At 37.8% G+C, this 22,735-nt stretch overlaps 2 protein-coding genes across 2 annotated transcripts in view; both read right to left on the bottom strand.

Moving 5' to 3' along the window:
* Nucleotides 1-3,115: 3,115 nt before the first annotated feature.
* On the bottom strand, nucleotides 3,116-9,828 carry LOC141343267 (uncharacterized). The gene is made up of 12 exons (XM_073847863.1): nucleotides 9,576-9,828; nucleotides 8,455-8,611; nucleotides 8,168-8,266; nucleotides 7,942-8,025; nucleotides 7,373-7,456; nucleotides 7,145-7,228; nucleotides 6,914-7,000; nucleotides 6,522-6,608; nucleotides 6,393-6,419; nucleotides 6,113-6,195; nucleotides 5,044-5,087; nucleotides 3,116-3,501 (listed from the first exon to the last, which is right to left on the bottom strand). The coding sequence occupies exons 1-12, from the start codon at nucleotides 9,639-9,641 to the stop codon at nucleotides 3,465-3,467; spliced, it is 939 nt and encodes a 312-aa protein (XP_073703964.1). The 5' UTR covers nucleotides 9,642-9,828; the 3' UTR covers nucleotides 3,116-3,464.
* Nucleotides 9,829-14,284: 4,456 nt separating this feature from the next.
* LOC141343257 (uncharacterized) overlaps nucleotides 14,285-22,735 on the bottom strand; it is a 128,048-nt gene continuing 119,597 nt past the window's right edge. The window contains exon 16 of the mRNA XM_073847854.1: nucleotides 14,285-18,059. Coding sequence (XP_073703955.1) covers nucleotides 17,937-18,059 — 123 coding nt within the window. The 3' untranslated portion in view covers nucleotides 14,285-17,936. The remainder of the gene's footprint in view (nucleotides 18,060-22,735) is intronic.

The raw sequence follows: 22,735 nt of genomic DNA, 5'->3' as shown, positions 1-22,735 counted from the left end.
TAAGAAAATATATATACGTAATACAAAATATTATTATATAAATGTATATACATGTAAATATTTTCAAAATGTATGCATGTTTGTCTATTTATTTATATATTATGTAAACAGACACTTTTATTTTGGAGGCAATTAATCCCAATTAATCGTTTGACAGTACTACTTTTTATTCACCAGAATGAACATGAAGGCATCATCATTTCCCTGTTTAACCAAACATATCACCTCTTCATTCTTCTCACATCAGACAAAAGATACAGAAGCATCACTATCAGAACATTATGATTCAATGATAGTACATACCCCCAGACTGTCAGACATGTAAATACCACTGAAACAATGGTAATTAAATTTATCAATATTAGATGTCATTATATTTGAAATTATTTTGCATTGAAACTTAATGTACTAAAATCAGGAATGAATACACAATGCCAGTGCAATATCTACTGAACAGATTGGCCCTGTTCCACTGGTCCTCTTCAACTCCAGCACTTAGGACAGTACAGAGCTCATGTACTCTGATACTTTGTTATGTTTATAGATATGGCACTGTTGCATTTTCTTGGGTTGTATGTTGTTGGATGTGTCGATGTGAGCACACCAAGACAGACTCCTATCAACTTATGAAATGGCTACAATAAACTTGAATGTAAATTTAAAATGTGCTAAAATATCTGAGATTTCAATTAAAGTGCATAAACTGCACAACTTCCCAGTTGTCTTCATTGAATATCTGCATTTTACAGTATATTGTCACATACAAAAACTCCTACTGTTCAGGATGCTGAAGTGGAACTGGTGAATATTTTAACAGAAATTAGTCATTGTCCCGGGGACCTGTTGTCACTTGGCAGTGATTAACTAGCCTGTGAAAACCAGGCTAGTATTTACCTTTCTATAAAAAATCTGAACATGTTAAGTGTGTCGTTAAGTACTGAGTTGGAAACAGGATAGCAAGGATAGCAGATTACTGAAAGTATATTAAAGCTACATGCCAGATATCTACCACGTGTCTTTTTCACAGCCTCATATAACCTCCTATCAATTGAATAACTCATTTTTGAGTAGGCCTACCTGCCAGACATCTGCAAAAGCTATTAAATCAACAGACACTATGATAAGCTCCCAACTCCAAGTTGATTCTGATTTAACTAAGATTCGGAAACAATTATGAGTAAATTTCCTTATTCACTTCATGGGCCTGCATTCCATTCCATCCAGTTATAATACATTGGAATGGAAACTATTGTTTAATCACTAATAGATCCCTAACAATTTGCTTACTAGGCTGGGGGAGATGCCAAAAGCCTGGCTGTTCACTTTGCTCTGCTACATTTGGAGTCAAGTAACACCTATGCATGCATGTTCAATGGCTTTTGCTTAGCTTATAACATGATAGATCATCTCATTGTTCTCCATCCTGCAAGCCATGTGCAACAATATGTGTCACTGTCACTTGATACTGAACTTCTAGAGGGATAGAAACACCTTCAAACTACCTGCAGAACACCACTAAGACTAAAGAGATGGTAGTGGATTTCAGGTCATTGTGGGGGTAAATGTGGAAATGGTTAGGCCATACAAATATCTGGACTGGTCATCAAACACAGAGGCACTGTACAGGAAAGGGCACAACAGGCTATATTTCTTTTGCAGAAAACTCCTGATGTTTTAGCAGTCTGTCATTGCCAGTGTTCTCTTTTATGCTGTTTGCTGGGGAGGCAGTGCTAAGAAGAGAGACACTGGACCACTGCACAAACTGGTGAGGAAGGCCGGCTCTGTGGTCAGGCATAAAACTGGAGGCCTTATTGTCAGTGGTGGACTAGTGGCAGAATCTTGTTGCTGTAATGCTTAACAGGTCCCTTGTCCCCAGGGTCACCCAGCTTTTTAATGCAACACAGAAGGAGAGGGGTGTTATAGATTTTTGTGCATGAGTCTGCCCCTCTCTGCCTCTACCACAACATGAAGCCGTTACTTGCTTTTACAGGATTTTTACAGTCTTCCTGCTTTTAATAACTGTTCTAAGTTTGTGATTTCTAGAACAAAGGTCAGTTGAACATCAAAAGGAAGCTTGTGTTTTAGGCCCAATGTGAGGTTGACAACATGAAAAGTAATGCAGAGAAAGCCAGAAAAAAAATCCATTTGATACAGGATTGTTTGCCTGTTGGTGTTACATTCCTCTGCCAACATTAATGGGACATTTGATGTTACAGTGACTGACAAGTGTACACAGTCCAGTTATGATTACCACTATGAAAGAAACTGAAGGGATAAGACACTGTAGGAAGAATGAATAAGAATCAGGAAGTCATGTCTATTCATCAAAATACTATTATGATGTGAATCAGTGTATGTTTCATATAAAACTACTGCATATGTATTTGAAACTAAATGTATGGATTGAGAATATAGTCCATAATTATTTCATCTAGAGGCGATTCACCTCTAGCAACTGTATTTAGTCTCTTAAAGTAAGTTTTATTAGTAAGAGGATTTATTTGCAACTTGTGTGCTGCCTTGTTTCCATGTTGCTGCTGAATAGATGGGTACTTAAGAGTGTCCCCCTTCACAATACCTCTATATCTGGTCCTACGAAACAAGACCAGTCTTAGAAAGATGATGTACAATAGTTAATCTGTGTCCTTGTCTGTCAAGCATTAATGTCTATAGTGTGATTGCACTGTGTCCTTTTTTAACTTTACAGCAGAATCTACCCTGAATTCCTCTTTGGGACAATAAAATGAAGTGAACCTGTTACCAGACAGCACAGACTCTACTGAATTGTAACCATTGCTCCACAATGAAGACTGGTGGGGACTCAAAATATACCTTATAGCCTATAGTGGGTGTGTAGTCTTTGACAGCAAGGTGAAGGAATGAAATTAAAAGGAGTTCCAATACTGACTATACCTTCCAGATTTGCAAAAATGTATGTGACTATTTTGGAAGACATAATGTGATGTATTAAACAATATATTTTGATATATGGGACTATAGACTTTTTATTTTTTTCAATATTCTGCAATATTTCATGAAGCATGTATAGCCATATATTGATGCATATAAAATATATATTTAGCAGTTAGACAAAAACAAAACAGTACTATATAGCTTTAATGTAACACTCTACTTTTTATTAAAACATTACTTTTTATTAACACATGGGTTTACATGCAAAATAAAAAATAAAAATACATTCAAAGGTTCCCAATTCTATACAGATTCAGGCATGCCAAACTAATGGGAAAGCTAAGTAAAGACAAATCTTTATCAAAATAAGACATACTTCAACTAAAATAAACATGAAAATTCAACACTGTATTTGTGTCAGTATGAGAGTGAGTGTCTGAAAGCTTTCTGAGAACAAGAGAAAATGTGATACAGAGACATGCCCTCTTTAACTGAGGATGTTAGGATTAAGTGCTGGAGAGCTGGAGTAAGTAAATGCATGAATGAAAGTATCAAGCAGTCTCCCAGGTTGGAGGCCACGTTTTCCCACTAGAAAAAAGGAAGACAAGAAGTAGATGATTAATGAAAAAGTAATGAATAATGGCTTCTTGACACATTCAAAGCTAATATTTTTACACTACATTTTTTAGAATCAAACTCAAAAAAGAATTAAGGAATTTACAAAAGGTTCCAGCATCAAAATCTCAAGTCACTACACTACTACTAGAGAATTCTTGAGAAAAAGACATGGTTTAAATTACTCATAACCTGCTAGAAATATGATGGCACTATATACAGTAGATTGGAAAATGTTGATAATGCAATGCGATATGGTCTGATTTGTGCAATGGGAAATGCATAAGGACATTAAATGGGACCAAACAGCTGTATAAAGTCAATAATGGTATGACATATAGGATATGAATCCAACAATATTTTATAACTTTACTCAAACCCATAATGTGCACATTTAAAGGAACTGTATGTAAGAAATTTATGTCAGTTAATCATAAAATGGCCCTGACATGTCACTAGACATTAAGAAATCATGTTCATTTCAAATATTTATATCACTGACAACAGTGGTCCGGCCAGGATATTGTCATTTAAAAGTGAGAGTTGCAGCCCTCAACTGATGATATTGTTGTCATTTTGTGTTTTGGTCTGAGGCTCCACCCTCCAGCTATCGACCAATCACGAAATCAGTAGAGTTTCTTGATCCGGGTTGCCAGCTCTGTTACAGCTGCGGCTATACGAGCATGTCGGATAAAACATGTATAACGTTACGAAACGTAAAAGAACTCATTATGAATCCGAAATACGTCGTGAAAAAGTCCGAAATAAAACAAGGATTTGTATAAGAGATGCCTTTGAAAGACGGAGACGGCTGAAAACGGAGAAGAATTTGAAGACAGACGCCATCGTTGGTAGTTTTCTCCTGGACAGGTAAGATTCATCTATGTTTGGCTAACTTTGCTTCCGTACACAGTGGATTTCCCGCGGTCGGCCGTGCTAAATGCGTTCATAAAAAGCTTTATATCGCACCACTAGCAGGGTATGAAAAAAAAACCTATGTTCCGACTGAAATGTGGTATTACAGTAGCCTACATCTTTACGAAATATTTGGCTAATCGCCATCTGTAAATTTCTGCCATACATAACTTAATTACTTCGCAAAACATCTCTCGTGAAGCATAAGCATAATTAACAGAAGAAAAACAAATTACTGTGTAGGACTCACTTCCACTTGCCGTTGGAAGCTCCTAGGCTAGCAGCCTACTCCTGCAGCTTAGCTGGCAACCTCGAGTCAGGGGGGAGCGGGAGGGGATACACCGTTCTACAGTATTTTGAAAGTGATTGCAGTACCAGTTTTGGCCACAATCCTACATACGGTTCCTTTAATTTGATAAATGGTATACTGTGTCTGTTTTATGTTGGGCATCTTTTGTCTGTTCAATGCAAAGTTTTATGTAAAAACATAATATTAAATGGTTTAAAGTTTAAAGCCCCAGTCAGTGCAGGAACATTTTTCCCCCTTTCCTACAGGAAAGCTACAATTTTATTTTGAATAACCAAGGATAATTAACTAACCATAGCTCGCAGGGCATCCAATCATACAGGTGTTCGGTCTTTCCCTGTGAAAGGGGAAAAAAGACACGGAAAATGTGTTACAAGACATACTGCACACACCTTTACAACATACATTTAACTTGAACACTCACTGAATGAGTGACAACATTAAATAACAGGTAATCAATTTTGTAATGATATCCATTATTTATTTTGCATTTTAACTTGTTGTGTCTTTGTGAGCAATGCACAATTGTTTGAGAGATACCTATTTTATACCAATAAAATCTAGTTGCCCTCTTCTAAAACATCCTAGTTTCTTAATAACTTTAGTGTTGTTTTCCAATAATTGCAACAAAACTACCAAGACTACACAATGGAAATGTAACTAGGGTATCCTTCCAAGGCATTGGTTCCAAGAACTGATTGACCACAAGAACTTAGATTATGGCCTTTTCTGAGTTATTCTATGTATTTAGGTTATTGAATAGAATTTGTGTTAAATATATGTCATTGCTTAAATCATTGCTTGTGTTTTGAAGCATGTTGGGTCAACTACTGTTGTTTTTAAATGTGCTACAGAAATACAACATTACTTATATATAAAACTTTATAAAATAAAGTAACAGGCAGCATTCCTCTTTGGGCTACATGGATTTAGAAAATAGAAATTCTGCTGCTCCAAGCTGTCTATTGTGCTGCTTGACTAATCAATTGAAATTGTGAGTCATGGTTCATAGGCCCAGGGGGAAGACCCAAGATAAGAGCTAAAACACTTATTAGGAACTGTAGCGCAACTATCCATACAATAGGCCCAAGTAGTTCTTGTAGTGTGAACATGAAAGTTTTGCAAAAATGTATATGAACTGCAAAAAGTGTGAAGGAGGCTGAGAAAAAAAAAATGTTTTGCTTGTAAGCTCATTGCTTTAAACTTGCATAAACACAATGGGGTTGCAAATTTATTCCAAATAAAGATTAAAGATGTTAACAGGAATATTCCCCAACATTATGGTCCATATTCTGATTGCATGGAGGCAATATTGTGTGTAAGTATAGCAACCATCACATAATTAAGCATCTGCTGTCCTACCTTTCTCTGCCTTTTCCGGATTATTCCCTTGTATGGGTGCACCTCCCGGTTGCTGTGGGGGCAATCTTTCTGTTTTGTTCCAACTGTGTAGGGTAAGTACATACAGTAGTGATAGAAGGCAAACCAAATGCAAATATAGTCAAAAAGTAAATAATTAAAAGCCAAACACAAATGAGAAAATAAGTATTTTTGGAGTGGCTTAACTCCACAACTTCGGGTATCTGTAAATGCATCTTTATAAACTATGCATATAATTTATGTAGACATTAACTAAACCGACCTTTCTTCCTCCGAATTCGTCTTGTCCCTAGAAAGACAAATAGACTCGGTTCAGTGCATATAGAGATTTGATGCTCAAGCATATTCCTGAAAAGATAAAGAACACAAAAAAAGTTGAAGAGCTTAACACCTTGTCCTGTAGGAGGAAGGTTTAAATCCTGTTCTGGATCAACTGTAGTCCCAGCCTCCTGGTCCATAACCGTGTTGGCTGTGGAATCTGGGAATGAGAGGAGAGATGACATTGTCTCATAATACACAATTAGGTCAAAACAGAGATCTGGACAAATAAGATTAAACCAGAGCCCTGTGGTTCAAGCTCACCAGGTGTGGCTGGTTGGAAGAAAAATGAGAGAGAATAGCAAACTGGCAGCGTATGCTAACTCAATTATTTAATTTTACATTAGCTGCCAGTTCACTATTTGGTCTATTTTATACCAAATAATCTGGTTCTTCTTCCTACTGACAGCATACAGTGAACTGGAATAACAGGGATATGGTGAGAAGAACTGTACGCTTCAACACCTTGTCCTGTAGGAAGAGGGATAAGATTTGATTCTGGACCATCCATAGTCCCAGCCTCCTGGTCCAGACATGAAGTGGCTGTCAAATCTGAGGATGAGTGGAGAAATGGTGTTGTCTCTTAGAAGTGTACACACAGATTTTATAATATACAATTATGTAAAAATAGATCTGCTGCTAAAGAACATCTCATAGGGATATGAAGAACGCAAACAAAGCTGAAAAGCTAAAGACCTTGTCCTGTAGGAGGGATAAGATTTGATTCTGGACCATCCATAGTCCCAGCCTCCTGGTCCAGACATGTAGCGGCTGTCAAATCTGAGGATGAGTGGAGAAATGGTGTTGTCTCTTAGAAGTGTACACACAGATTTTATAATATACAATTATGTAAAAATAGATCTGCTGCTAAAGAACATCTCATAGGGATATGAAGAACGCAAACAAAGCTGAAAAGCTAAAGACCTTGTCCTGTAGGAGGGCTAAGATTGCTTTCTGGACCATCCATAGTCCCAGCCTCCTGGTCCAGACATGAAGTGGCTGTCAAATCTGAGGATGAGTGGAGAAATGGTGTTGTCTCTTAGAAGTGTACACACATACATTGGTTAAGCATAACATTATCACCACCTGCCTAATATTGTGTTGACACTGATTATCCCTTCATCAGAAATATTATGCAGTAAGTGAAATTGTCCTCAAAGTTGATTGGTCAAAAGAAGGGAGAATTGGGCAAACGTAAGGATTTGAGTGAGTTTGACAAGGGCCAAATTTTGAAGGCTAGACAACTATCTACCTATCCATCTATCGGATTCTTATAGAAATGTATCAGAATACATGGTGCATCATAGTCTGGGCTGTTTTGGCAGCGAAAGGGGGACATACCCACTCAACACAATAATAGGCAGGTGGTAATAATGCCATGCTTGGTCGGTGTAGATTACATGATGTAAAATCAGGTCAAAATAAAGATCAGTTGCTGAAGGACATATCACAAGGATATTAACAAAACAGATACAGCTGCAAGAGTTAAACACCTTGTCCTGTAGGAGGGGAGCGAAGATTCAATTCTGGATCCATTGTCCCAGCCTCCTGGTCCAGACACGCTGTGGCTGTAGAATCTGAGGATGAATGGAGAGATTTTGTTTCTCTCATACAAGCTTAGATAACTGTAAAGAAAATAGAGACCCCCACTAAACTACATTCTCACAAGGATCTCAAGGGGAACAACATGTGGAGGTGTTAAATCCAGGCCAAACACACCTTGTTCTTCTGTTGAAGCATTCACTATTGTCTCTAAATGAAGAATGACAGTAGCTTCCTCAGGTTCCTGGCTACTCTCTGTTGCCTGGTTTGTAATTGCTAGAGCAGTACAAACACAAAAATGTACAATATGCAATTAGGACAAAATGTGAAAGGTAAGGTAAAATAAACCTGCATCCCACATGCCTTAATATTCGTAGAAGCATATCTGCGCTCAATATTTCCAACCATTGCTGTAAATAAAATGAAATGAGTTTTTAAAATATATATGTTAAATATAGTCTCACCTTCAACCATTATTTTATAAATTTCATGAATGTTTTTCACACATGTTTGTGCATTTGTGCTTAAAGCCATATTTTTAGGCGAAATCAATTTTGCCTCCTTGCGGGGGTATTGGAGCAGCAGCAAAGGCCTCCAGCCAACTGTGTGTAGCTTCTCTATCTGAAAAAAAAAAGAAAGAAAAACAATTACAAGTGCTTTAGTGTGTATGGATCTTTGTGTCCATATCACAAAGCTGGACACAAATACAGGTCAACATGAAAATCTTAGAATCAAAGCAGACTGATCTGTCGTTGTGTTTTGTCAATATACTTCTTCTCTTGTGATTTGTCAAATAAGAACAGTGAAAGCTCACTCACTGATATGGTCAGATGATAGCACACTAAGATTTCTACTGGTCGGCTGTCTAATGCACTGTCTTTTTGGCCAAGATCAGTTCACATATCACATCAACCACAAGATGTGATGTCAACTGGATGCTATGTGCTAACATATTAACAACAAGATGTTGAAACTGTTGAATAAATAGCCTTCATACGCTGCAAAAAATGCTTTTCTAGCTTAGATTTGTCTTGTTTCCAGACCAAATATCTAAAAATTCTTAAATCAAGAAGAATTTTCTAGACGAGTAAAAACCATTTTCTTGTTTTCAGAAAAATTAAGTCAAAATTAAGTGAGTTTTTGCTTAAAACAAGCTAAATAATCTGTCAATTGGGTAAGAAAAATAATCTTATTTCAAACAGACAAAACAAGATTATTTTGCTTACCCCGTTGGCAGATTATTTTGCTTGTTTCAAGCAAAAACTCACTTAATTTTGACCTTTTTTTCTGAATACAAGACAATTTTTTTTTACTCATCTAGAAAATGCTGCTTGATTTAAGAATTTGTAGATATTTTGGCTGAAAACAAGACAAAAAATCTAAGATAGAAAAGCATTTTTTTGCAGTGTACAAAAGATGCATAATCTTGCCTCAGAATCAGAATGTCAAGAAGAAACTCTAGCCTGCCATTTGAAAAGAACATGCATATCAAAGACCCCAAAATCGCTGCGCACCAACCAGGACCTATGTCATTTTCATAACATAATTTCTACTACAGTGACATGGCACATTACAAGTTACTTACCAAAATCACCGCATCATCCAGTAAGTGGGAGATCATTTGATTTCTTTTGTTTTTTTCCACCCACATGTCCTTTTTTTGTTCAAATTGTTCAATTTTTTTTTTTTTAATCTCAGATTTTTAGGCTGTGGGGCCTTGCAATTAGGGCACATTTTAAATCCATTGAAAAAATTTTCCCTACAAGCAGGGCAAGTTTTCTTTAGCCCCCCTCCCATCTTCGACATGGTATGGTGATGCTGTAAACGAGAAAGAGGAATGTATGACTTCTGTTATCATTGCAAAAAAAAAAAAAAAAAAAAAAAATTAACTGTGTTGCAATATACACTAATCCGATAACTGAAAAAACTTCTGTCGAAAAACATATGTGACTAGTCCACAGAATCTGGTATAATTGTTTTGGAACTTGCTGTGCCTACATCAAAGTTTAATTAGTTAGTCATCAGTTCCTTAATGCTAACTGGTCATCTACATGGGTTTAGCAACAAGTATGTGCTAGCGAAGACTGATATTTGGTTTGTATATTGAAGGACATAACATTTATCTTTGGATACTTACTGAGAAGTTGGGATAAAGAAAATATTATAAAGAGAAAATAAAGATGCTGAAAAGAAATAGAAATATTTTGGTGCCTCACAATTAATTTGCAGACAAAAAAAATTCATAGGTAGGAATAAACATAGTACAAAATAACATTATGAAATTAATTTACAGAAATTATGAGAGTAAATAACAATTACAGCTGAGCCAAAATTGCATTAGCTTTTTGTTCTTTATTATGCTCAGATAAAAGCACAAAACTTAAAAACAAGTTAAACCTATCGCCTTCTCTGGTATTCTAGTGTCAAAAACATTAATTTATTATACAGTGGGGCAAAAAAGTATTTAGTCAGCCACAAATTGTGCAAGTTCTCCCACTTAAAAATATGAGAGAGGACTGTAATTTTCATCATAGGTATACCTCAACTATGAGAGACAAAATGAGAAAACAAAATCCAGAAAATCAGATTGTCTGATTTTTAAAGAATTTATTTGCAAATTATGGTGGAAAATAAGTATTTGGTCACCTACAAACAAGCAAGATTTCTGGCTCTCACAGACCTGTAACTTTTTCTGTAAGAGGCTCCTCTGTCCTCCACTCGTTACCTGTATTAATTGCACCTGTTTGAACTTGTTATCAGTATAAAACCTGCAGAGAGCTGGGACCAAAGTAACAAAGACTAGCATCAGTAACACTACGCCGTCAGGGGCTCAAATCCTGCAGTGCCAGACTTGTCCCCCTGCTTAAGCCAGTACATGTCCAGGCCCATCTGAGGTTTGCTAGAGAGCATTTGGATGATCCAGAAGAAGATTGGGAAAATGTCATATGGTTGGGTGAAACCAAAATAGAACTTTCTGGTTAAAAAAAGGAGAAAGAATGCTGAGTTTCATCTTAAGAACACCATACCTACTGTGAAGCATGGGGGTGGAAACATCATGCTTTGGGGCTGTTTTTCTGCAAAGGGACCAGGACGACTGATCCGTGTAAAGGAAATAATGAATGGGGCCATGTATCATCAGATTTAGAGTGAAAACCTCCTTCCATCAGCAAGGGTATTGAAGATGAAACGTGGCTGGGTCTTTCAGCATGACAATGATCCCAAACACACCGCCCAGGTAACGAAGGAGTGGCTTTGTAAGAAGCATTTCAAGGTCCTGGAGTGGCCTAGCCAGTCTCCAAATCTCAACCCAATAGAAAATATTTGGAGGGAGTTGCAAGTCCATTTTGCCCAGCGACAGCCCCAAAACATCACTGCTCTAGAGGACATCTGCATGGAGGAATGAGCCAAAAGACCAGCAACAGTGTGTGAAAACCTTGTGAAGACTTACAGAAAATGTTTGACCCCTGTCATTGCCAACAAAGGGTGTATAACAAAGTATTGAGATTAACTTTTTTTATTGACCAAATATTTATTTTCCACCATAATTCAATTCCACAAATAAATTATTTAAAAACCAGACAATGTGATTTTCCGGATTTTTTTTCTCATTTTGTCTCTCATTGTTGAGGTATGCCTATGATGAAAATTACAGGCCTCTCATATTTTTAAGTGGAAGAACTTGCACAATTGGTGGCTGACTAAATACTTTTTTTTGCCCCACTGTAGTTCATGTATAACACTAGCTTTTCTTCACCCCATCTCTAATGCAAATCGAACCTATTCAAGGCACTCATTAACAAGTTACATGTAAATTTAGCCTACACATATTGCACAAACACAGAGAAACTGCATTTCGATAGCTAGAGACAATATTTCAAATGTAATCCTGACTGTCTAAAGCTGGCTGCTGTTTTGATAACCCAAACCTGCTAGAGCAGTTACCTATTGGTTACATGAATTTCGGAGACTAAGTTTGCGTTATTACAAAATGGTGGACAAAATACACAAATCAAGTACTTGAGTAGAAGAAGATACGTATAAATAAATATTATTCCAATAAAAGTGAAAGTACTCCTTTTTCAATTTTACTCGTGTAAAAGTACAAAAATATGCAATTTTTATGCACTTAAGTAAAAAAGTACTGATAGATTTAGAAATTTTACATATAATTATATAATATAATATATATATATATACAGCAGATTTAGTTAACAAACAACTGATTGTTACAATAATTATTCCTAATATTCAGCATTAGTAGCCTAATTTAGCAGCATCAGTCGCGCGCGCTCACTGTGAATTCAGTTGACTGGAGACTCGCTCTGAACGGCTCATTTGAATCAGTGAGTTATCAACTCGAGAACAGCTGCAATCGGACAAGTCCAATTCGCGAATGAATCGTTTGGTCCGATTTAACATGTTCATTGAAAAGAATCAGTTTGTTCATGAATCAGACACTGCTTCTGCGCGTCGGAGCACGTAATATTTATCAAAGATGAACGATATGTTTTATGACATGTAGTAAAATATAAAGTAAGATATTATGCTTTGGAATGTAGTGAAGTAAAAGTTATTTAAAATAAAACTACTCCAGTAAAGTGCAGATACTTGAATAATGTACTTAAGTACAGTCGTACGTAAGTAAAACTAATGTTATCTAGTTAGTGTCCACCACTGTTATTGCAACTACTCAAAGTAATGCCCAGGATAAAATACCGAAACAGACACTGGTGCAAACATAGGTTTTGACAGCAACGTCTTTTGGCACTGTGCGGGAATAAACAAGGTGGGGTGAAATCGATAAGGCTTTTAATACGTACCGCTCTGTGGATGGAGATCCTGGCAATGAATGTGGAAGTTCTGGGATGCTCACAAGAAAGGGTCACGTGCCGCCGTCATGGCAACAGACTCTTCCGATTTAATATTTATATATTGAGTCTTTATCTGGTTTTCCTTCTTTGTTGATTATATAGACCTATATATCTGTAAATTTTCAATAAACAATAATAATAATTTATAAATGAGTCCAAATATTGTTTGGACTACCGGCTGGAATGTATGGGGCGTGGCCTGCATGGTCAGTTATCGGTCAATCAATTTTATTTATTTATTTATTTATTTTTTAGGGCAGGGCAAAACAAATGACAAATGACTCTGACATTGTATCAACGTTGAATAATAGACTTTCTAATAGTCTGATAGTCTACATTTTAGAGTTTCTGATTGAGGTTAATTAACCAGACCTGATAATCCGTGTGTCATCCACGGATAGGTAGGACTCAAATAGGCTCAAAATGATAGCCAACATCCCTCCTAGAATTTTCGGTCTTGTTGGCCCGTTAGTTTCGACTGATGAATGACAGATACTCAGAATGAAGCGTAGACCAAATTATTTTAAATGAAACAACATTAGAGTAACGTAAGGTAGGCTACAAGCCACTGCGTGAGACCCGAGGGTGTCCGTGTGTCTACCACGGACGATTCCGTGGTGCCGCCACAGAAATTTACCATAAGCAAAATGCAACAAACTGATCAAACTGAATATGGTTGGATGAGAGGTTGGCAGGTTAACTGCCATAGCAGACACCGTCTTGAAGACTTCTAGTGTCAAAACAAACAAACTTGGCCAGTTTAACGTCCAGCGAGGGTGAAACTGTGGTGACCACGGAAGATTCCGTGATATGATCACGGAACTTGAGCCGACAAGAGGAAGCTAGCGCTCAAACGACTACAGATCAATGCTTTAGGCATGGTGAATAAATATTTCACGTGAAGTATATTTGAAGTAAGTCTAAAAGAGCCCAAAATATTTAAAGTGGTAGGCATACGTTTCCAAAATCGTCACTTGAGGCAGCGCTGGTGTTGAACCAGTGGATCCGTGTGTGGAACACGTAAAAAGAGTGACTCAAATGCAGTTCTATTTGAACCCGGTTATCCGTGCGTGGACCACGGCTGATGCCTCTCACTGACTTACATTAGTATCACTTCCGTGAGCCCATCACGGAATTTTCGGCGATTCCGTGACGCCACCACGGATTTGCAGTTAAGGGTCCGTGGTCTTGACACGGAATTCTGTGAGATCAGGTTGATTGAGCACATAACTGAATCTTGTGTGAATGTTACAGGGACAGATGAGACACACATCTGCTTACCCTGTGCGACACCGAGTATCCAGAGGGCCAAGGCTCTGCGACCGAGGCGGAGATCCGGAGGTCCGTGGTGGAGCTGGAGTGACAGAGGACTGAGGTGGAGCCGGAGGGAAGGAGGAGCCCAACGAAGCCGGTGGGACGGAGTGATGGGGTGCAGCCAGAGGAGTGGAGTCCTGAAGCTATGGAGGAAGGACGAACGACCAAGGGAGCTGAGAGCCGGGGTGGAGCCGCAGGGTCGGAGGGCCAAGGCAGAGTCCGAGGCTGAGGCTGGAGGCGAAGACGAGGGATCTTCGAGCCGTGACGCCGATGGAGACCGGCAGACCCGCAGCAAGCCCACCGCACAGATGGGGGGCTGAGGGTGAGCAGAGGGCCTGTCAAGAACAATGGTGGCAGAGCTAAAGCAGCATTTTTTGAAGCAACCCACACTTGAGTGATACCCTCCAGAGTCAGAAAGAGCTTTATTGCCAATGATCTATTTTTGATCATTTACAGGTCATACATCAAGAATGTCAAATAGAATAACTTACTGCATAGCATTCTCCTTTATCAGACTTATCCTCTCACAATGCCACAGTACATTGAGAAAAAATACCTTTGATTAAAAATATAAACATGATGTTTTTTAATAGTGCTAAAACACAAATAAACTAATTGATGATCACACATTTCTGAAATGAAACTGAAATGAAAGCATGAATGCTGTTTATTGTGTTTTTTTTTTTTTTGTTTGTTTTTTTTTATATCATGCAGCTTTAATGATTTAAACAATTGCATTTCATAGAAATTTGCTCTAACCTGCAGGGTTGAGTACGTAGTCAGCTGTTCAGAAATCCTCTGTGGTGCCCTCACCAGCATAGCCAGGTCCGGACTATTTAGAGCTCGACAGAAGTCTTTTTCAGGTTCAGATAATAGGTTATAAATAATAAATCATTCAGAGGCTTGTTTTAAGAGAGGTTTAAATGCATCACCATTTGAAATGGTTTCGCTTTATTAAAACAATAACTCATAAGTGATGAATCAAAATTACAGCAAGAAAATCTTCACCCAAGGTGCAGTGTGGGTGTGCTCTTCACATGACATTATATAGTCTTGCATTAATACAATAAGTCTCCTCCTTTCTGACCACGTTTGTTAAACACATCCACACACACACTTCAGTTGCTATGGTAATCTAAGCACAGGATATATGTATGACCTTTGTAAGTTTATAGTAACAAAAGTTCAAATGCAAAATTGCAGAAGCTTTCGAATAAAAAAATCTATTTAATTTAGGGCTGGATCAGAATATTTGGTTTGGATTTTAAATTTTGAGATTCGAATATTCTTTTTTTTTTCATACACCTTTCATCCCCCGCGAAACGGTTCTCATTAGCGCTTAAATATGAATGAAGAAGATCGGACTGCTGCACCACTAACACAGGTGGCAAACAAACAAAAAAAGAGATTGAGCAATATTTGAGAGACACTAATAAAGTACAGTGGAGCCCATTTGAATGGTGGAAGCAAAACTAGGGCTGTGACTGTCGCAATGACAACCGCAGAATCACAAGTGCCTTCAACGCAGCGGGAAGTTCCGCGTTCGAATGCAAGCAATAGACTAATGCTGACCGCAAAGCCCCAGCAAAAATAATTACCATGAATGTGTCTGGGGAAAAGTAAGGAGATATTCAAATTATTTATTAATAAACTAGTATTTGTCCTAAAGATGAAGTTGACGATCCTGACTCACCATCTGCTCATTATACACGCTTTTAATGCCTAAATACATCTTTATGGATAAGGCCTATAGCTAAAGAAAGAGTTTTGTTTTCGATTTGAATTATTTAAATTATTTATTTACAGTTCCGGATGATATATTACTCTTACCTTTATGAGCTAAAATTAAGTTTCACATCACAAAGGTGCCTCCATGTCCTGCAAAGTGCGTTCAGCTTTTACTCTCCGCACAAACGACTGGATATGCGCCTAAAAGCACACATTTATCTATCTTAAACGATTAAACTAATATTGTGATATGCTTTAAGTTTTTTATATTTATGGATTTTAATTGAAATCGTGATAACTTGAGAGGGCTAAATTAATCTGCCGCTGGCCGCTTAGTCATTACTTTAAAAAACAAAAATTTAACAAATAAAAAGTGTTCCAAATATATTTCTAAATTTACTTTATAAAGTAAATAAACAAAAATAAATGTAATCACTTTGCTATTAAAAACAGCAGCTGTTTAATTGGGAAGAGTTCCAGTCGGACTCGGGACAGTGATGAGCTGTCAGAAAAGGTCCGGGAGAGGTTTTAGAAAATTTTTCAACGAATGTTTGTTTAATAGCCTATTTAACATTATTATTTAGGCTAGTTTCATATTTAAATGTATTATTTATTTGATTTATTTTGGCGTTTTGTTGGCTGCATGTTCACTTACTGAAGTGCTCAAATAAACAAGCACGTTTGTTAATGTTTGAGCCTCATTTATTTTGGGTTTATATATAACATATATATATATATATATATATATATATATATATATAAATTTATAAATAATTTAGATATAAATAATTTATAAAACACCGAGCCATTTTTTCGTCCGTCTTTTATTTAAATAGCCTACCCTTTACGGTGTCAGTAATTTCTGTGCTGCAAATTTCTGATTTGAGAGTGATTTGTTTTTTAAGAAAATGATAGGCTACCTTATTAAAAGTATTGCTCTTAACAGACCTGTGTGTTTTGTATCACTAGCGCAGTGTCCATTCTCGAAGCAAGCTCTGTCTGCGCGAGGCGCGCCGCTTCCAACTCGCAACGTCCAATTAAATTTATTCATTCTGAACATGTAATTTGTCAATATTGTACCAAAATGCAACACTGCATTCCCTTGGGTCCACAGCAAAAATCGATTGGTTGAACTGTTATCGACATAATAAAGATGCAAACAGAAAGACACAGAAAGACACACAGATTGCAGCCTTTATTCGAGAGAATATGTTCAGCCCCCTCCTTCCGAAGCCTTGAATATTCGGTGGTAATTACTACCGAAGCTTCGAAGCTCAAAAAATGGTATTCGGACCAGCCCTAATTTAATTTTAGTCTAGCAATGACACACAGCTTTTAATGTCACATCTTCTAAACCGAGAAAAAAACACTTATATGCAGCTGAGGGGAAAATGCAATATATTCAGTTAACTTTAGGAGTTCCATTTTCAACTTTGTTGCAAATGCATCCCCTATACAAACTTTTCTACAAATTGAGCAAAACATATATATTTTAGTTTTAGCTGTTGTTGACTTGCAACATGACACTTTTGCATTATTTACACACTATTGTCTTATTTTAATGCTGTAAGGTTGCTTTGACACAACTTGTATTGTTAAAAGTGCTGTATAAATCATCTTGGTAACACTTTAAAATAGGTAACACCTATTAACTATTAACTATGACTTTCCCCTCAATAAATTCCTAATTTGTTGCTTATTAATAGTTAGTAAAGTAGTTGTTAGGTTTAGGTATTGGGTAGGATTAGTTATGTAGAATAAGGTCATGTACAATAAGGCATTAATATGTGCATAATTGATACTAATAAATGGCCAATATTCTAGTAATATGCATGCTAATAAGTCGTAGTTAATAGGTGTTACCTATTCTAAAGTGTTACCAGTCTGAAGTCTTAATCTTCTTGCTTTCTAATCAATCAAATCATTTCCCTTAATTTAAAGAGGATTTTCTGGTGCTCTGTGTTCTCCGTCCGGCTGTCTGTCTTCGTTCCTGTCCGGTGTCTTTCTGCGGAAATCTTTTTTCTTTAGTTGTTTTAAATTGTCGGTTCCAGTCCAGTCTCCTGATCTTGATTCAGTAAAAACATTTCATGTGGTTCTGCTTTGTCCTGTTTCTGGTTTGTTCCACTGGCTGGAATTTCAACAGACTCTGCTGCATTCTGGGCTCAGAAGAAAAATTAATAATTAAATATCTAAATGATTTATTCATACTTATGGAAGCAAATGGGTAGCAATATTCAATTTGAAATGCAATATGCAAAACAGCAATGCAATATGTAAAATGGCAATGTATTTCTGTATTGAAATTTACATCTTTCCATACATAAGTGGGTAACACTTTACAATAAGGTACATGAATAATCATGTACTAATGCCTAAATTAATACTTAATTCATCACCTACTAATGATTATTAAAGGCATTACCTAATTATGAACTAACGAAGAGCTATCCGTAACTACAACTGGAGTCATACGGATTCATAGATGAATAACGGCAGCCTTAACTACATGTTATTAAATTTTTGATAGTCAATGCATTAATTAACATTTATGGGTAAACTAAAACAAACAGCCTCTTTAAGAAGGAATAAGAAATAATCTGACTTTGAAATTAATTTGAATAATTAAATACTATCATAATTTGAGCATTTGACATCTTCAGCTTTGTCTTAAAATTATTGGGTGTCAAAGGATTAGTTGATCCTCTTCATCAAATGTAGGAAATACTAAATACACTAATGACTGATCTTGTCTTTTTTATGGTCTTGTCTTTCCCTTTAAACTCATCCTATTGATTTATACACAGACTCATAAAAAAAATAAATAAATAAATAAAATAAAAAATAAAATAAAATCCAAAACCCACACATTTGTAGAACAATTCCTAAAGAAATTCTCAACCTAGAAAGAGTTCTTTCTCCATCCAGACACAGCCGTGATGATCCCGCACTCTCTGACTTCTTGAAAATCCACACAGCATCTTGACCCAACTGGGCTGAATACTCACTGTGTTAGTACATGTGTATTTGATAGGAAGTATAACATAAATCATGAGCTGAGTATAGTAAGTAGTTAACAGTGAATTCATCAGGCCCGGCTCCAGATATGAGATGAAGGGTGGGCCGAGGGATATTCAAGGTGGGCAGGGGTTATGATACACTAGCAAGTGTACTACAAGTGGTAACTATATACATTATTTTAATACAGAGATAAAAACACATTTTAGTTTAAAAAGGACATTTAGTGTCCCAAAATACCAAAATTGAGTACACTATAAATGTTCTCAATATTATCTTAAGAAGTACTAAATAATGTTTTGTATAGTACAACATTAGTGTGTGGAAATAGAGTATTATTTAAGTATACATTATGGAAGTGCACATATTTTTTTTTTTTTCCATCAGGGTAGTTGGTGTTACACTGTGTTTGGTTATATGCTGATTACATTACTTTAACACCGCTGCAGCACCTTCACTGTCATTTTGCATTTTCATAGAAATTTTTATATAATCATCTGACAACAGGGTTGCCAGGTCTATATGACATAACTAGTCCAATGGTCAGTCAAGAAAAAAACAAAATAGGGCACTGACCATATCCCAAATATCAAAACTTATGTCATTTTCATATCTAAAATATACATTTTACAGTTGTGCACATTGATCATAAACACAGCTCAAAGGCTTCCTAAGAGTAGCCTTCACAAAACCTAACATATAGCATCGTTTTGTCATAGTTAGAACGCAAAATATTTAAATGCAGGCATTTTATTGAAATTTAATTTCTGCAATATTTCAAATCTTTAAACCATGGGGGGAAATCAACCCATGGCAACAGTTTACGAGTAAACCAATTCCATGGGGAAAAACACGGCCTTGGCAACCCTGCATTCAACACGAGCTGCAGGAGTTAAGGTCATTGCACACGAGTATGAAATTTTCTAACGTTAAAAAATGAAAACGACCTCACGTTATGTCAAATGAGTTTACACACTTCCTCCAAAACTTTCGTCCGTCATAAAAAATTTGCATATGGTTCGATTTTCTGCATTTTCTGCATTTTCGCATCTGTAATAAGCATTTTGATTGGGAAGGATGATGAATATGAGTAAAACGATTTGACCGATCACGGGTCAAGTAAGGAGAGATGACTAAAAAAAGACTATGCTAGAGGAGTTGCTGCTCAATCTTGTGCTCACCGACAAATATCTGTTATAAGATGTGCTGCTCCCTTTACACAGAGTGCACGTTATGGCAAAATCGAAAGTAAAAGAAACAGCGCCAGCACTCATTTAAACGTGATTTCAATACCCTGCATATTGATAGCACAAAAATTATGTACAATTAGAATGTTTGCAGGTGCGGACGGTATAAATAAAAATATGTGGCTCAACTGAATATCGCACCAAATTTGTGACTGGCTGTTAGGCTATGTAGTGTGGGCCTCAGGTGGGCCAAACTTCTGAGTGGGTGGGCCAGACCCATCTTGGCCCCCCATGGAGCCGGGCCTGGAATTCATATTGATTGGGACCTCTCAAGTAAAGTCATGTCAAAATCAACCTTAACAAGCCATTACTACATGCTAGTGTATGGGTAGTAAATAATGAGTTAGTTATGAAGTGACACATTAACAAATCATCAAATTACATAACATTAAACATGCTGGAAGAGTGTCCTCCTTGTTCATTTATACCACCAGTAGAACAAACAGTGATTTTTTTTTTTTTTTTTTTTTTTTTAGTTACTTTATTTTTTTATTTACACAATTTCACATATATGGACTCAAAACAAAGTCCAAACATAATGTTACTTATAAAGACACATAGAAGGTTAAATATTTTGCGTCCAGAAGCTCAACTTCATCACCTGTTAATTAATGTGTATAACTTAAAAAAATGCAGATGCAAACATGACTTTTCAGATGCAGATGACATTCATTAGATAAAAAAAAATGCCATTAGCGAAATAACAAACCTTAATTGCTGAGCGTGTGCCTAACGTACGCCACTAATTAGTGTCCGACCAGAAACAAACCTTACGTACTGTAGCGTTCGCTACTAATGAAGCAGGCATTCTCAGTTGCTCTGTAACTTTATTAACGAAATAGAAGAGGTTACTGTTCTGGCCGTAACCCACGCCGTACAACAGAACACACAAACCTAGAACAATGCTCTCTGTCTCAGCACTCTAAGAACCTTTCAGCTCACTCTAGCTGCAGTGAACAGGGACTAATAGCTGTACCCAGACATTGCTAAATGAATATTTCCGAACATCCTATCATAACTAATGTCCTTCACATTGTCCCCCCCTCCCCCCCCCTTTAAAAACAAGAACCACGAGGGGGCAAACAAAGTCTTTAAAGTGCCCAAGCGGGCGCCTTTGCCTCTTAGGCCGTACAACCGGCTGGGGATCTGAGCCAATTAGGAAATGGGGGGTGGGAACATGGGACAGGGGTGAAAGTCCAAGAGAATTGGCTGGTTGTGGGGTGTTTGAGGAAAGGGGCTCCTGAACAACTGGTGTGTGGGGCTCGGGCATGGGGTCAATGTCTGTGTAGTTTTGTGAGGCCAGGGGTTTGGGCTTCCTAATGGGAAGGGAAACGGTCAGGTTACCTCTGTACGGGGCTAGCCTGTCTCTATGCAGAGCCACCTTCCTGCCTCTAGGTGGCATCTGGACCCTATACATGACCTCTCCCACCCTCTGTAGAACCAGGCAGGGTCCCACCCAATGGCAGTCCAGCTTGGGGGAGCGTCCTCTCTTCTTTGTCGGGCTGTACACCCAGACCGACTCGCCAGTCTCAAAGCTCCTCCCTTTGCTCCTGACATCATAGTTCCTTTTCTGTCTCACACCGGCCTTTCCCAGCTGATCCCTGGCAAACTCATGGGCTGTTTCCATTCGATCCTGCAGCTGCCTTGCATACTCTGGTCCGGGAGGCACAGCTGGTGAGTCTGGGGGTTTACCGAACATTAACTCAGGGGGGGTCCGAAGCTCACGGCCTAACATAAGCAAAGCAGGGGTGCACAAGGTGGAGTCCTGTACGGCTGATCTGTAGGCCATTAGAATGAATGGAAGGTGAGTGTCCCAGTCCTGTTGATGGTCGGCTGTAAGTATTGCTATTTGCTGAGCCAGGGTCCTGTTAAATCTTTCCACAAGGCCATCGCTTTGTGGGTGCAATGGTGTTGTGCGTGTTTTCTGCATGCCAAGCCGTTCATACAGGGCAGCAAACAGCTTGGATTCAAGATCCCCTTCCTGCTATAAATAACCTCAGCCATACCAAACCTGCTGAACATCCCCTCCACCAGTCTCTGATGGTGTTAATTTTCTCCTCCAGAGTGCCTATGCCCTCCCTCCCCAATTTATGGCCAAGAAATTCAACTTCCCGCCTCATGAAGTGGCACTTATCTGGATGCAGTTTTAGACCTGCTGCCGCTACTCTTCCCAGCACTCGACGGAGGGATTCAAGTGCTTCGTCGAAAGACTCACCATGGACAAGAAGATCATCCAAATATACAAGACACTCACGGTGGGGGAGTCCTTCCAGCACCTTGTCCATGAGTCTTTCAAATGTGGCGGGAGCATTGCAGAGCCCAAACGGGAGGAACTTGAACTGCCAGAGGCCTTTGTTTGTACGGAATGCGGTTTTGGGAGCGGACTCAGGAGATAATGGCACCTGCCAGTAGCCACTCCTTAAGTCAAGGGTGGAGAATCAAGACGAACCAACCACCAAGTAAAGAGATTCATCTACTCTAGGCAGGGGATATGAATCTTTTCTTGTTACTTTGTTGAGCAGCCTATAATCCACGCAGAATCACCATCTTGAACTCTTTTTGCGTGGCAC

This window comes from Garra rufa, chromosome 1 (genome assembly GCF_049309525.1).
Source record: "Garra rufa chromosome 1, GarRuf1.0, whole genome shotgun sequence".
In the NCBI taxonomy this organism is placed as follows: Eukaryota; Metazoa; Chordata; class Actinopteri; order Cypriniformes; family Cyprinidae; genus Garra; species Garra rufa.
This window is presented reverse-complemented; position numbering and strand designations above follow the sequence as displayed.

What these genes read in the sequence shown, in the direction of transcription:
- LOC141343267 (XM_073847863.1), bottom strand. Translation starts at nt 9,641, where the DNA reads ATGTGGGTGGAAAAAAACAAAAGAAATCAAATGATCTCCCACTTACTG. An exon ending in TATCCCTCCTACAGGACAAG is followed by an intron (nt 7,001 to 7,144) that starts GTCTTTAGCTTT and finishes ACTCATCCTCAG; the next exon opens with ATTTGACAGCCACTTCATGT. An exon ending in CCCTCTTCCTACAGGACAAG is followed by an intron (nt 6,609 to 6,913) that starts GTGTTGAAGCGT and finishes TCTCATTCCCAG; the next exon opens with ATTCCACAGCCAACACGGTT.